The 16,230-nt window shown below is 38.1% G+C and overlaps 1 protein-coding gene across 3 annotated transcripts in view; it reads right to left on the bottom strand.

The window, feature by feature from the left end:
* Positions 1–500: 500 nt before the first annotated feature.
* Positions 501–16,230, bottom strand: part of zgc:64106 (uncharacterized protein LOC393348 homolog) — a 24,019-nt gene continuing 8,289 nt past the window's right edge. The window contains exons 5-9 of one of the 3 annotated variants that reach the window (XM_062043443.1): positions 11,084–11,173; positions 4,925–5,113; positions 4,602–4,711; positions 2,194–2,366; positions 501–1,026 (exon numbers count right to left, since the gene is read on the bottom strand). In XM_062043443.1, the coding sequence (XP_061899427.1) occupies positions 879–1,026; positions 2,194–2,366; positions 4,602–4,711; positions 4,925–5,113; positions 11,084–11,173 (710 nt within the window). In that variant the 3' untranslated portion in view covers positions 501–878. The other 2 variants (XM_062043451.1, XM_062043457.1) reach the window with 2 other exon arrangements.

The following is a 16,230-nucleotide window of genomic DNA, read 5'->3' as shown; positions in this document are numbered from 1 at the left end:
AGCACGGCTGTTGATGTAACCGTGTAGTTACATGTACGTGGTTTAATAGTATTGTTGATCTTCTGTCTATCCTTCCAGTCAGGGGTTTATTTCTTTTGTTTCTATCTGCATTTGAGAACGATGCTATCACGTTAGCTCAGTAGCTAAGTGTGTCACCGATGTATTGTCGTGGAGATAAAAGTCACTGTGAATGTCCATTTCGCGTGCTCGACTCTCATTTTCAAGAGGATATAGTATCCGAAGTGGTTTAAAATACAAATCCGTGATCCACAATAGAAAAAGGAGAAAGTGTGGAATCCAATGTGGCAGCTTGTACCTAAGTTACGGTCAGAGCGGGAAAAAAAAGCGTCCTGCAATGCACTCTAGTCCTTCACTCTCACGTTCCTCATCCACTAATCTTTCATCCTCGCTCAAATTAATGGGGTAATCGTCGCTTTCTCGGTCCGAATCGCTCTCGCAGCTGGTGTAAACAATGGGGAAATGTGAAGAGCCTTTCAACCTGTGACGTCACGCTACTTCCGGTACAGGCAAGGCTTTTTTTATCAGCGACCAAAAGTTGCGAACTTTATCGTCGATGTTCTCTACTAAATCCTTTCAGCAAAGATATGGCAATATCGCGAAATGATCAAGTATGACACATAGAATGGATCTGCTATCCCCGTTTAAATAAAAAAAAATGCATTTCAGTAGGCCTTTAACCCCTTTTCCAACTCCAAAAAAAATATATAAAAAATAAAAAATAAAAAAAATTGACAAATAAAAGATGAACCTTATACAGAAGTACTATACTACCTACGACTTTTATTCTTATTCAAAACGTACTCACTGAAATCTGCGTTCCTTCCTCTTGTCCTCCGTTTCCCGTCAGTCGTCAGATCTCAGCCCAGGTGAAGAAAAAGCAGCTTCTCAATGGGAGATGTGGGTGCCATGGTCTTTTTGGTTTTACTCACCCGGTTGGAATCGTCGGACGTGTTGCAATCCGGCTCGAAGGACCAAGAAGATGTCAGGTTCAAACACTGAAGACATCTAATAATCAGACAAGAAGCAAGGAATCATGCAGAGACAAGAGTTCAATTTAGCTCATGAGGAGACACGTGTTTTGGGCTGTATTCAATACACTAATCTGGGTGTTAGAATGGACCCTCACTTGACCTTTGAGGCTCAAATAAAACAACTGTGCAAGACCTCCTTCTACCACCTCAGGAACATTGCTAAACTCCACCCCTCACTCAATCTCTCTGATGCCGAGAGGCTCGTCCACGCCTTTGTCTCCTCCAGGCTAGACTACTGCAACACACTTCATGTCGGGATCCCCAGCAAGAACATCCAGAAGCTGCCACACATACAGAATAGTGCTGCTAGGATCCTGATGACAGTGCAGAAATATGACCATATCACACAAACTCTCAAATCCCTTCACTGGCTTCCTGTTCCACTCAGGATTGAATTCAAAGTCTCCCTACTAACCCACCAGTGCCTCCATGGAAATGCCCCCCCTCTACCTCAAAGAACTACTCACCCCCAAATGAAGGCCCGGGGGCCACATGAGGCACGTTAAGCTTTTCAATCCAAAATATTTTTTTAGATCTTTAAAATGTAAAGTGTAGCTGCCATTATGATGTGCACTCATCTTTTCTAATGACCTTAAGTCTTCAACTATACTAAGTATTTCAATGCTTGGAATCTGTGCTTTTGCATGATATTTTAGTGACTAGTGTTGTCCTGATACCAATATTATTTAGATACTTTTCGGTACTTTTCTAAATAAAGGGGACCAGAAAAAATGGCATTATTGGCTTTATTTTAACAAAAAATCTTAGTGTGCGGCGGACCGGTACTTTTCAGAGGCGGTATGGTACCGAATGATTCATTAGTATCGCGGTACTATAGTACAACCCTACTAGTTACTATGGTAATCTACGTCACAGCAGGTCAGACGAGGCACCAAGCAGTGTGGGTGTGGCTTGATTGTAAAATATGTCGTTCATATGTTCTCAATATTCAGGGTTTTATCGTTCATAGAACATTTTTAAATTCCATTCCGTTTTTAAGACATTTGAATAAGAAAAGTACACAAAAGTATATCAAATATTTTCTTTTTTACAACGGATTTGTTGTGATGAGATGTCAGAGAAGGAATAAAGAACACAGACTTTGACTCCTTCCTGTTATCAAGAGGGCTTTCATCACAACCTGGAGGTCAGTCTCTGGCAGATGTCAAAGTCCTTGGCAGCGAGGGCCGGGTCCCGAGCTAAGGGGGCGGGGAGGACCAGGGAACAGTCGCTGTCAAAGTACTTCCCAGTTACGCCTTCTGCTTCCTCCGACACGGCGCAGTAGATGGCGCTCACTGCTCCCTCCTCCGCGGACTGCAAGAAGATGGCAGACCATGGTCAACTAAAAATTACACACACACACATATTAGCGTGGGAAAGGATATCATACACAGTATTTTTCCGACCATAAGGTGCATCGATTATAAGGCGCTCTGTTGATGAACGGTTCTATTTTCATACAGAAGGTGCACCGGATTATACTGTCGAATAATGGATCTTTTTATAAATAAGGCGTATATACACATACAGTATATATACATGTACAAACATACACATATATATATATATATACATACATATATATGTATATATATATAGATATGTACGTATATATATACACACAGTATCTATATAGATGTATATACACAGTTCACACATACAGTATATATATACACAGTATACATATATATACACAGTATATATACAGTATACACATACATATATGTAGTATAAATATACACAGTATACATATATACAATATATATATATATATATATATATATATATACACACATACACACATATATATATACATACATATATAGTATACATACATATATATACACTAGTATACATACATATACATATATATATAGTATATATATACAAACCCCGTTTCCATATGAGTTGGGAAATTGTGTTAGATGTAAATATAAACGGAATACAATGATTTGCAAATCATTTTCAACCCATATTCAGTTGAATATGCTACAAAGACAACATATTTGATGTTCAAACTCATAAACTTTATTTATTTTTTGCAAATAATAATTAACTTAGAATTTCATGGCTGCAATACGTGCCAAAGTAGTTGGGAAAGGGCATGTTCACCACTGTGTTACATGGCCTTTCCTTTTAACAACACTCAATAAACGATTGGGAACTGAGGAAACTAATTGTTGAAGCTTTGAAAGTGGAATTCTTTCCCATTCTTGTTTTATGTAGAGCTTCAGTCGTTCAAATGTCCGGGGGTCTCCGCTGTCGTATTTTACGCTTCATAATGCGCCACACATTTTCGATGGGAGACAGGTCTGGACTGCAGGCGGGCCAGGAAAGTACCCGCACTCTTTTTTTACGAAGCCACACTGTTGTAACACGTGCTGAATGTGGCTAGGCGTTGTCTTGCTGAAATAAGCAGCGGCGTCCATGAAAAAGACGGCGACCTGTATGTACCTTTCAGCATTAATGGTGCCTTCACAGATGTGTAAGTTACCCATGTCTTGGGCACTAATACACCCCCATACCATCACAGATGCTGGCTTTTACACTTTGCGTCGATAACAGTCTGGATGGTTCGCTTCCCCTTTGGTCACAATGTCGAATATTTCCAAAAACAATTTGAAATGTGGACTCGTCAGACCACAGAACACTTTTCCACTTTGCATGAGTCCATCTTAGATGAGCTCGGGCCCAGAGAAGCCGGCGGCGTTTCTGGGTGTTGTTGATAAATGGCTTTGGCTTTGCATAGTAGAACTTTAACTTGCACTTACAGATGTAGCGACCAACTGTATTTACTGAAAGTGGTTTTCTGAAGTGTTCCTGAGCCCATGTGGTGATATCCTTTAGAGATTGAGGTCGCTTTTTGATGCAGTGCCGTCTGAGGGATCGAAGGTCACGGTCATTCAATGTTGGTTTCCGGCCATGCCGCTTACATGCAGTGATTTCTTCAGGTTCTCTGAACCTTTTGCTGATATTATGGAGCGTAGATGTTGAAATCCCTAAATTTCTTGCAATTGCACTTTGAGAAACGTTGTTCTTAAACTGTTTGACTATTTGCTCACGCAGTTGCGGACAAAGTGGTGTACCTCGCCCCATCCTTTCTTGTGAAAGCTGTTTTTATACCCAATCATGGCACCCACCTGTTCCCAATTAGCCTGCACACCTGTGGGATGTTCCAAATAAGTGTTTGATGAGCATTCCTCAACTTTATCAGTATTTATTGCCACCTTTCCCAACTTCTTTGCCACGTGTTGCTGGCATCAAATTCTAAAGTTAATGAATATTTGCACAAAAAAAAAAAGGTTTATGAGTTTGAACATCAAATATGTTGTCTTTGTAGCATATTCAACTGAATATGGGTTGAAAAGGATTTGTATTTGTATTCCGTTTATATTTACATCTAACACAATCTCCCAACTCATATGGAAACGGGGTTTGTACATGGGTGTTGAGGGTTCAATTTGACAAGCAACCTATACAATAAAAGCCTAATTATATCAAAACAATCTTATTCAAAGTGAGCTCCACAGAATTGCACAATAATCTCACCTTGAAGAAGAGCTGTCCAATGAGGTTGAAGATACAACGAATCCTAAAGGGATAGTGTCTCATCATTCCCGTCATGACAACACCAGGGTGGACCGAGTTGGCGGTGACACCTACATAGTCATGTTCCACATATGCATCAGTTGGCGGTGACACCTACATAGTCATGTTCCACATATGCATCAGTTGGCGGTGACACCTACATAGTCATGTTCCACACATGCATGCACACATCAACATATTGGCTTTAATAATCATATATGAAACATATATTTTACATTTATAAGACGCACCAGACTATAAGTGGCAGATATATACCAACCCACCTGTTCCCTGCAGCCTGCGTGCTAACTCATTAGTGCAGATGATGTTGTGCAGCTTAGTGTGGTTGTAAACACGATCCAAACGGTGAGTCAAATTCTCCCCATGAAAATGAGAGAAGTCCACTTCACCCTTTTTGTGGTTGACAGAGCTGAGGGTGACAATCCGTGCTGGAGTGGAAGTCTTCATCAGGTCTGGAAGAGACCAGCAGTACACTTAGCTGGCCTTCATTCTGTTCTTCACATGGAAATGACAGTTACATAACTAGATGAGGCTATTCCTGAAGGAATTGCGTGTGAATGCTGAAGTTGAACTGAAATCCTGGAATTTGTTTTTAGAATTGTTGAAGTAGAGCACACAATTCCCAAACGGGCTGAATATTTTGAAGTTGGAACAGTTTGAATCAGACGAAAAATGTGGGAGTTGTGGAACTTTGAAGAATTTCCCATTGATCTCAATGGGAATTTCCCAAAAATGTGGAAGATTCGGGAAAAGCGGGAGTTTTTTGTAAATGGTAAAAAAAACTTGAATGATCTGAATGAGTTGAAATGGTTGGTGTTGGAATTTTGCAAATCGGTCGAGAAATGTTGAAGTAGTAACATGTTGAAATGAGAAATGGTATTATGGAATTCCTGGAATTTGGGGAAAACAGGGAATTTTTCCAGTTCAAAAAACAACTTTGTTTTTTTGTTCTGATTAAGAGGAATGTTTGGACGGTGGAACGGTTGAAATGCGTTGAAAAATGTGTAAGGAGTAGCCGCCAGAAAAAAGGGTGGAAATAGGGCTTTGGAAAAGGGTAGTTTAAATTTCCAGGATGGTGGAATGTGTTGAAGGTGGAATGGTTTGAATCGGTTGGAAAATGTGGAAATGGTAGAAGTTTGAAAAAAGGCCAATTCATTTTGAATGGGAAAAACGTCCCGGAAAACCTGGAATTCTGCATAATCTGGGAATTTTTGGAATTTGTTAAGGGAAAGCCCGCGTATCCTGAATAGGCTGAACAGTTTGAAGTTGGGACACTTTGAATGGGGTGAAAAATGTGGAAGGTAGAGTGCGCCAACATCTAGAGAAGAATCGTGGTCTTTCCCTTGACAAATTACAAAAATTCCCAGATTTCCCAGAACTCCAGGTTTTCCGGGACATTTTTCCCATTTAAAATGAATTGGCCATTTTTCAAACGTTCACCATTTCCACATTTTTCAACCTATTCATACTATTCCACCTTCAAAATATTCCACATATCCTGGTAATTCAAACTATCCTTTTTCCAAGTTCAAAACAATTCCAGGGTTTTCCAGAATTCCTGGTTTTCCAAAGCCCTATTCCCTTTTTTCTGGCGACTACTCCTTCCACATTTTTCAACGCATTTCAACCGTTCCACCGTCCAAACATTCCTCTTAATTAGGATAAAAAACAAAGTTGTTTCTTGAACTGCAAAAATTCCCGGTTTTCCCGAAATTCCAGGAATTCTCCAATACCATTTCTCAATTGAACATGTTACTACTTCAACAATTCTTGACTGATATGAAAAATTCCAACACCAACCATTTCAACTCATTCAAATTTTTTACCATTTTCAAAAAAATTCCCGCTTTTCCCGAAATTCCCAACATTTTTGGAAATTCGTATTGAAATCAATGGAACATTCTTCAAAGTTCCAAAAAACCCAAATTTTTCATCCGATTCAAACTGTTCCAACTTCAAAATATTCAACATGTTTGGTATTAGTGTGCTCTACTTCAACAATTCTAAAAGAAATTCCAGGATTTCCCATAATTCCTTTTTTTTTTTTTTTTTTTAATTTCCCCATTCAAAATTAATTGCCCATTTTTCAAAGTTCCACAATTCCCACATTTTTCAACCAATTCCAACCATTCCACCTTCAACACATTCAACTCACCCTAGAAATTCAGACTACCATTTTTCCACATTCAACACATTTCCAGGAATTCCTGTTTTTTTTTCCAACCCTATTTCCAACCTTTTTTGTTTGACTACTCCTTTTCCCTTTTTCATCACATTTCAACCGTTCCACCGTCAAAACATTCCTCTTAGTCAGGACAAAAAAAACAAGTTGGTTTAGAAACTAAAAATATTCCCGGTTTTCCCGAAATTCCAGGAATTCCATAATTCAATTTCTCAATTGAAAAACTGTTAATACTTCAACATTTAAACAATTCCAACACCAACCAATTCAGCTCATTCAGGACATTCATGCTCCTAATCATTTAAAAAAAAAAAATCCATATTTTCCCAAAATTCTCAAATTTCCAGGAAGTTCCCATTGAAATGAATGGGACATTTTTCCAACTTGCACAATTCCCACATTTTTCAAGCGTTTCAAACCAGTTCACCTTCAACACATTCAACTAATTCTGGAAATTCAAACTACCATTTTACCACGCTCAACAAATTTCCAGGATCTCCTGTTTTTTTGTTTTTTTCTAACCTTTTTTTCAACCTTTTTTAATGCAATGACTCCTTTCACATTTTTCAACCCATTTCAAGCATTCCACCGTCAAAACATTCCTCTTAGTCAGGACAAACAACCAAGTTGGTTTAAGGACTTCAAAAATTCCCGGTTTTCTTTATTACCATTTCTCAATTAAACATTGTTTTTTTTACTTCAATCAATCAATCAATCAATGTTTATTTATATAGCCCTAAATCACAAAAGTCTCAAAGCGCTGACATTTCTTGACCGATTTAAACAATTCCAACACCAACCAATTCAGCTCATTCAGGACATTCATGCTCCTAATCATTTTTTTAAAAATCCAGCTTTTCCTAAAATTCTCAAATTTCCAGGAAGTTCCCATTGAAATGAATGGGACATTTTTCCAACTTGCACAATTCCCACATTTTTCAACCGTTTCAAACCAGTTCACCTTGAACACATTCAACTAATTCTGGAATTTCAAACTACCATTTTACCACGTTCAACACATTTCCAGGATCTCCTGTTTTTTTGTTTTTTTCTAACCTTTTTTTCAACCTTTTTTAATGCAATGACTCCTTTCACATTTTTCAACCAATTTCAAGCGTTCCACCGTCAAAACATTCCTCTTAGTCAGGACAAACAACCAAGTTGGTTTAAGGACTTCAAAAATTCCCGGTTTTCCGTATTACCATTTCTCAATTAAAAAAATGTTACTACTTCAACATTTCTTGACCGATTTAAACGATTCCAACATCAACCAATTCAGCTCATTCAGGACATCCATGCTACTAATAATTTTTTCAAAAATCCAGCTTTTCCTAAAATTCTCAAATTTCCAGGAAGTTCCCATTGAAATGAATGGGACATTTTTCCAAGTTGCACAATTCCCACATTTTTCAACCGTTTCAAACCAGTTCACCTTCAACACATTCAACTAATTCTGGAAATTCAAACTACCATTTTACCACGCTCAACAAATTTCCAGGATCTCCTGTTTTTTTGTTTTTTTCTAACCTTTTTTTCAACCTTTTTTAATGCAATGACTCCTTTCACATTTTTCAACCCATTTCAAGCATTCCACCGTCAAAACATTCCTCTTAGTCAGGACAAACAACCAAGTTGGTTTAAGGACTTCAAAAATTCCCGGTTTTCTTTATTACCATTTCTCAATTAAACATTGTTTTTTTACTTCAATCAATCAATCAATCAATGTTTATTTATATAGCCCTAAATCACAAAAGTCTCAAAGCGCTGACATTTCTTGACCGATTTAAACAATTCCAACACCAACCAATTCAGCTCATTCAGGACATTCATGCTCCTAATCATTTTTTCAAAAATCCAGCTTTTCCTAAAATTCTCAAATTTCCAGGAAGTTCCCATTGAAATGAATGGGACATTTTTCCAACTTGTACAATTCCCACATTTTTCAACCGTTTCAAACCAGTTCACCTTGAACACATTCAACTAATTCTGGAATTTCAAACTACCATTTTACCACGTTCAACACATTTCCAGGATCTCCTGTTTTTTTGTTTTTTTCTAACCTTTTTTTCAACCTTTTTTAATGCAATGACTCCTTTCACATTTTTCAACCCATTTCAAGCGTTCCACCGTCAAAACATTCCTCTTAGTCAGGACAAACAACCAAGTTGGTTTAAGGACTTCAAAAATTCCCGGTTTTCCGTATTACCATTTCTCAATTAAAAAAATGTTACTACTTCAACATTTCTTGACCGATTTAAACGATTCCAACATCAACCAATTCAGCTCATTCAGGACATCCATGCTACTAATAATTTTTTCAAAAATCCAGCTTTTCCTAAAATTCTCAAATTTCCAGGAAGTTCCCATTGAAATGAATGGGACATTTTTCCAAGTTGCACAATTCCCACATTTTTCAACCGTTTCAAACCAGTTCACCTTCAACACATTCAACTAATTCTGGAAATTCAAACTACCATTTTACCACGTTCAACAAATTTCCAGGATCTCCTGTTTTTTTTTCTTCTAACCTTTTTTTCAACCTTTTTTAATGCAATGACTCCTTTCACATTTTTCAACCCATTTCAAGCGTTCCACCGTCAAAACATTCCTCTTAGTCAGGACAAACAACCAAGTTGGTTTAAGGACTTCAAAAATTCCCGGTTTTCCGTATTACCATTTCTCAATTAAAAAAATGTTACTACTTCAACATTTCTTGACCAATTTAAACAATTCCAACACCAACCAATTCAGCTCATTCAGGACATCCATGCTCCTAATCATTTTTTCAAAAATCCAGCTTTTCCTAAAATTCTCAAATTTCCAGGAAGTTCCCATTGAAATGAATGGGACATTTTTCCAAGTTGCACAATTCCCAAATTTTTCAACCGTTTCAAACCAGTTCACCTCCAACACATTCAACTAATTCTGGAAATTCAAACTACCATTTTACCACGTTCAACAAATTTCCAGGATCTCCTGTTTTTTTGTTTTTTTCTAACCTTTTTTAATGCAATGACTCCTTTCACATTTTTCAACCCATTTCAAGCGTTCCACCGTCAAAACATTCCTCTTAGTCAGGACAAACAACCAAGTTGGTTTAAGGACTTCAAAAATTCCCGGTTTTCCGTACTACCATTTCTCAATTAAAAAAATGTTACTACTTCAACATTTCTTGACCGATTTAAACGATTCCAACATCAACCAATTCAGCTCATTCAGGACATTCATGCTCCTAATTAGGGATGTCCGATAATGGCTTTTTGCCGATATCCGATATTCCGATATTGTCCAACTCTTTAATTACCGATACCGATATCAACCGATATATGCAGTCGTGGAATTAACACATTATTATGCCTAATTTGGACAACCAGGTATGGTGAAGATAAGGTACTTTTTAAAAAAATTAGTAAAAGAAGATAAATAAATTAAAAACATTTTCTTGAATAAAAAAGAAAGTACAACAATATAAAAACAGTTACATAGAAACTAATAAAATTAACTGTTAAAGGTTAGTACTATTAGTGGACCAGCAGCACGCACAATCATGTGTGCTTACGGACTGTATCCCTTGCAGACTGTATTGATATATATTGATATATAATGTAGGAACCAGAATATTGATAACAGAAAGAAACAACCCTTTTGTGTGAATGAGTGTAAATGGGGGAGGGAGGTTTTTTGGGTTGGTGCACTAATTGTAAGTGTATCTTGTGTTTTTTATGTTGATTTAATAAAAAAAATAAAAAATAAAAAAAATAAAAATAAAAAAAATAAAAATAAAAAAACGATACCGATAATTTCCGATATTACCTTTTAACGCATATATCGGCCGATAATATCGGCAGGCCGATATTATCGGACATCTCTACTCCTAATCATTTTTTTTTAAAATCCCACTTTTCCCCAAATTCTCAAATTTCCAGAAAGTTCCCATTGAAATGACTGGGACATTTTTCCAAGTTGCACAATTCCCGCATTTTTCAAGCTATTCAAAGCATTCCAACATCAACACATTCCACTCATCCTGCACATTCAAACTAACGCTTTCCCAAGTTCCAAACCTAATTCCCGTTTTCCTGGAAATTCACAAACTATTCGTACATTCATACTACATTCTGTCAACATTTCAGTTCCACTTCAGCATTGGAGCGTTCACACACACTTCCTTCAGGAACTGCCTCCTCTAGTTTCATATGAAATGACACAAAGCGGTCGGTATTAAATATGACAATTGTACCAGTCAGAAGGTTGGTGAGAAGGAAGGGTCCCAAATGATTGGTTGCAAAAGAAACATCAAATCCGTCGTGGGTAATCTGCTGGGGTAAACCTAACAAAACAAAGAGATGAACGTTAGTTTATGTTTGTGCTTCAGACGTAAACATTTCAAAAGATCCCTCAGTCTAAATATCAAAATGTTTTATCTGCTTCCTTTTGTAACTGTGTTTTTGCAGTTTGTGTTTTGTATTTTTTATATATCCGTTTATATTGTTTTACTTTATTTCTGATTATTATTATTAAAAATGTATTATTATTTATTTTGTCTTTATTTTAATTGATGTATTTGCAAATACTATTTTGTTTTTCTGCTGTTTCTTTCTTTTTTTGGGGGGGTGGTATGGTTAGGACAGGGGTCGGCAACCCAAAATGTTGAAAGAGCCATATGGGTGAGGGCGGACCTACGTCACTTCCGCCTACCAATCCCCTAGCAACCGGGAATTCGTTGAAAACAAACCAGCTCACAGCGAACACAACATTGACAGAAAAAGCATTTAACGAGCGTTGTGGCTTGGAAGTCGGCGTTAAATCCTCCATTTACGCATTTTTACTTATTCGCATATCGTGTGAAAAAACGAAAATGTATTATTTGCGTCAGACTCGTCTCAGTGAACTTTAAAGCTTCTCAGGCTTAGCTTAGCTTGCTAGTTAGCTTAGCCTGCGCGCTACTAAGAAAGAGACGCGGAAGTTATCAACAACAAGATCAAGTGTTAGTGTATAAAATACTGAGAGATTTGAGGGCTACATGTATTGTTTAAGTACAACTGTTCTTCGCCAGGTGTTCTTTGGCCGCCCTGGCTTACGTTTTCCCGGTGGTGTCCATCTTAACGCTGCCTTTGGTATCCTCTCGTTGTCCGGTTTTCGAAAATAGCTAGCTAGGCTATAGACTATATAGTATATACCGCATGTTATTTTTGTACAACAACTTCAGCTGCCGAACGTTATAAGGTACAAATTCAACAAGTACAACATTAGCACGGACGGTATAGCCAAGTTGTGGTTAAGAAGGTGGATTTTTGTTCCTTATATTTACCAGAAACGAAGTGATCCGAACACACGACCCGGGACTTTGGGGGACTCCAGTGAGAACCGTCCTCGTTTTCCCGGTGTAAAGCTGCGAGCCATTTGTCTCGTCTCTGTGGGCTTTTATCGCGCTTTGGCAGAACAAAATACGACCTTTGTTTTCCCTGTTTCCAGTTGTGGTTAGCACAACCAAAAACAACACAGATTTTCGGCATTTTGGAGGCAGAATGACGGGTTTAACCAGCGTAGGTCGACAGGTTAAAGAGTAATGGCAACGGTTTGTTTTCAACGCCAGTCTCGTTGCTATGGCTCGAAGAACCCGTATGTAGCTCAGTTGCCCGGATGTCGGCCCTCACCCATTGGAGCATAAATACAAAAACACATTTGTCTGGAGCCGCAACAAATTAAAAGCCATATTACATAAAGATAGTGTGTCATGAGATATACCTTGAATTGAGATGACTTAAAGGAATCTAAATGAGCTCAAATATAGCTACAAATAAGGCATAATGTAGCAATATGTACATATAGCTAGCCTAAATAGCATGTTAGCATCGATGAGCTTGCAGTCATGCAGTGACCAAATATGTCTGATTAGCACTCCACACAAGTCAATAACATCAACAAAACTCACCTTTGTGCATTCACGCACAACGTTAAAAGTTTGGTGGACAAAATGAGACAGAAAAAAAGTGGCATAAAACACGTCCTAGAAAGTCGGAGAAAGTTATACATGTAAAAACAAACTACGGTGAGTTCAAGGACCGCCAAAATTAGTAGGACAAAACGGCGCTCGCCAAATACTCGAATCAGTGAAGCATGTTTAATACAAACAGTGTGCTTTATAACAATTAGGGAGGTTTGTGTCATGTTTGTCCTCCTACAGAAACCATATTAAAACAAAAAATTTTTTTTTTTCCCCTCATCTTTTTCCATTTTTCATACATTTTTTAAAAAGCTTCAGAGAGCCACTAGGGCGGCGCTAAAGAGCCGCATGCGGGTTGCCGACCCCTGGGTTAGGATATAAACAAAAACATGTGAATATGATGTCATGAATGTGAGTGTGAATGTTGTCTATCTATCTGTTGGCCCTTTGATGAGGTGGCGACTTGTCCAGGGTGTACCCCGCCTTCCGCCCAAATGCAGCTGAGATAGGCTCCAGCATGCCCCGCGACCCCAAAAGGGACAAACGGTAGAAAATGGATGGATAGGAATGTCCGATGCTGGATGTCCATTAAAAAAAAGGAAGAAAAAAAATACATTTCTGCAAGTAAAAAAAAACAAGTATAAAAACCATTTTCTTCAGTTAATAAAATGATTCGCAGGGTAAACAAGCTCAACCTGTAAGTTTCCCCTCTCTTCTTTTGTTGTTTTAACATTTGTTTATTGATTATCAGACACATAGCACGACATGACGCGTGTTGTTAAACATACATTCAATGCTGGTTTTCCCCCTAACAAGTCTAATAAAACTAATCAACTATTAATAATAATAAATAAAGTAAGGAACCACAGACAGCTGCCTTCCTGAACGCCCTTAGAGAGGCATACCAACCCACAAGCACACGAAGAAATTCCAACACCTACCCATTCATATCATCTCATTTTTAAAAATTCCCGTTTTTCAAAAACATCCAAATTTCCCAGAAATTCCCATTCAAATGATTAGGAATTTTCATACTTCTACAATTCCCACATTTCTGGGCCGTTTAAAAATAAAAATTGAACCGTTCAACCATCCACACACACTACTCACCCTGGATATTGAAGCCTAAAAATCTCCCAAAATTCCCGGTTTTCCAGGAATTTCCAGGAATTTCTCCCCGTTGAAATTGAGTGGGCAATATACAATCTTCTGCATATCTGTTCCACCAACCACACACTCCATAGACCCTGGACATTCAAGCCAGCCTGTTTGTTCTGAAAAATTCCTTTATTACCCGGAACTACCAGGAATTTTCCCCCACTAAAAATGAATGGGCAATATACAAACCTCATCATATCCCACGTCTCACTCGATTCGAACCGTTTCACTTTCAACACCTTCCACTCATTCTGCACGTTCAAACTGCTATTTTTAAAGTTCAAAACATTTCCAGGAATTCCCAGAATCTTCTACCAAAGCCCTATTTTCACCCTTTGTTCTTTCGGTTTTTCATCCCATTCCAACCATTCCACCATCAAAACATTCCTCTTTGTTGGGACATCAACAGTTACTTATATTTCCCGTACTAATTCCCGGTTTCCCCGAAAATTCCAGGAATTCCAAAATACCAATTCTCAATTACAAAGTGTTACTACGGCGACATTTCTCAACCGGTTCAGAAAATTCCAACACCAACCCAGTCATAACATCTAGGACAATTGTGATATTATCTACATTTTTAAAACTTCCCGTTTTTCCAAAAATTCCCAAATTTCCAAGAAACTCCCATTGAAATGAATGGACATTTTCGTAGTTCTACAATTCCCACATTTCTCACCCGATTCGAATCGTTTCACTTTCAAAACCTTCCACTCCTCCTGGACATTCAAACTGCCATTTTTAAAGTTACATTTTTTTTCAGGAATTACCCACATTTTTTTTCAAAGCCCTATTTTCACCCTTTGGTTTGTCATCCCATTGCAACCATTCCACCATCAAAAATATTCCTCTTTGTCAGTTACTTTTATTTCCGGTACTAATTTCCTGAAAATTCCAGGAATTCCAAAATACCAATTCTCAATTCCAAAGTGTTACTACGGCGACATTTCTCAACCGGTTCAGAAAATTCCAACACCAACCCATTCATACAATTGTGATATTATCTACAATTTCCAAAATTCCTGTTTTTACAAAAACTCCCAAATTTCCCAGAAATTCCCATTCAAATGAATGGGAATTTTCATACTTCTACAATTCCCACAATCCTGTGCCGTTTTTTTATAAACCCGATTTTAACCGTTTAACCATCCACACACTACTCACCCTGGATATTTAAGCCTAAAAATGTCCCCAATTTCCTGGTTTTCCTGGAATTTCTCCCCGTTGAAATTGAATGGGCAATATACAATCTTCCGCATATCTGTTCCACCATCCACACACTCCATAGACCCTGGACATACAAGCCAGCCTGTTTCTCGGTTCCCGAAAAATTCCTAGATTACCTGGAATTACCAGGAAACCACTGAAAATGAATGGGCAATATACAAACCACTTCATATCCCACATTTCTCAACCGATTGGAATCGTTCCAACATCCACACACTCGACTCACCCTCATCGACAATTTGGGGGCTTGCGCACTTAGGGCATTCTCATCATATTCTAGTTATACAAACCCCGTTTCCATATGAGTTGGGAAATTGTGTTGGATGTAAATATAAACGGAATACAATGATTTGCAAATCATTTTCAACCCATATTCAGTTGAATATGCTACAAAGACAACATATTTGATTTTTTTTTGCAAATAATCATTAACTTTAGAATTTGATGCCAGCAACACGTGACAAAGAAGTTGGGAAAGGTGGCAATAAATACTGATAAAGTTGAGGAATGCTCATCAAACACTTATTTGGAACATCCCACAGGTGAACAGGCAAATTGGGAAGAGGTGGGTGCCATGATTGGGTATAAAAGTAGATTCCATGAAATGCTCAGTCATTCACAAACAAGGATGGGGCGAGGGTCGCCACTTTGTCAACAAATGCCTGAGCAAATTGTTGAACAGTTTAAGAAAAACCTTTCTCAACCAGCTATTGCAAGGAATTTAGGGATTTCACCATCTACGCTCCGTAATATCATCAAAGGGTTCAGAGAATCTGGAGAAATCACTGCACGTAAGCAGCTAAGCCCGTGACCTTCCATCCCTCAGGCTGTACTGCATCAACAAGCCACATCAGTGTGTAAAGGATATCACCACATGGGCTCAGGAACGCTTCAGAAACCCACTGTCAGTAACTACAGTTGGTCGCTACATCTGTAAGTGCAAGTTAAAACTCTCCTATGCAAGGCGAAAACCGTTTATCAACAACACCCAGAAACGCCGTCGGCTTCGCTGGGCCTGAGCTCATCTAAGATGGACTGATACAAAGTGGAAAAGT

This window comes from Entelurus aequoreus, linkage group LG01, assembly GCF_033978785.1.
Source record: "Entelurus aequoreus isolate RoL-2023_Sb linkage group LG01, RoL_Eaeq_v1.1, whole genome shotgun sequence".
In the NCBI taxonomy this organism is placed as follows: domain Eukaryota; kingdom Metazoa; phylum Chordata; class Actinopteri; order Syngnathiformes; family Syngnathidae; genus Entelurus; species Entelurus aequoreus.
The sequence above is the reverse complement of the archived record's forward strand: the minus strand, read 5'-3'. Positions and strand labels throughout refer to the sequence as shown.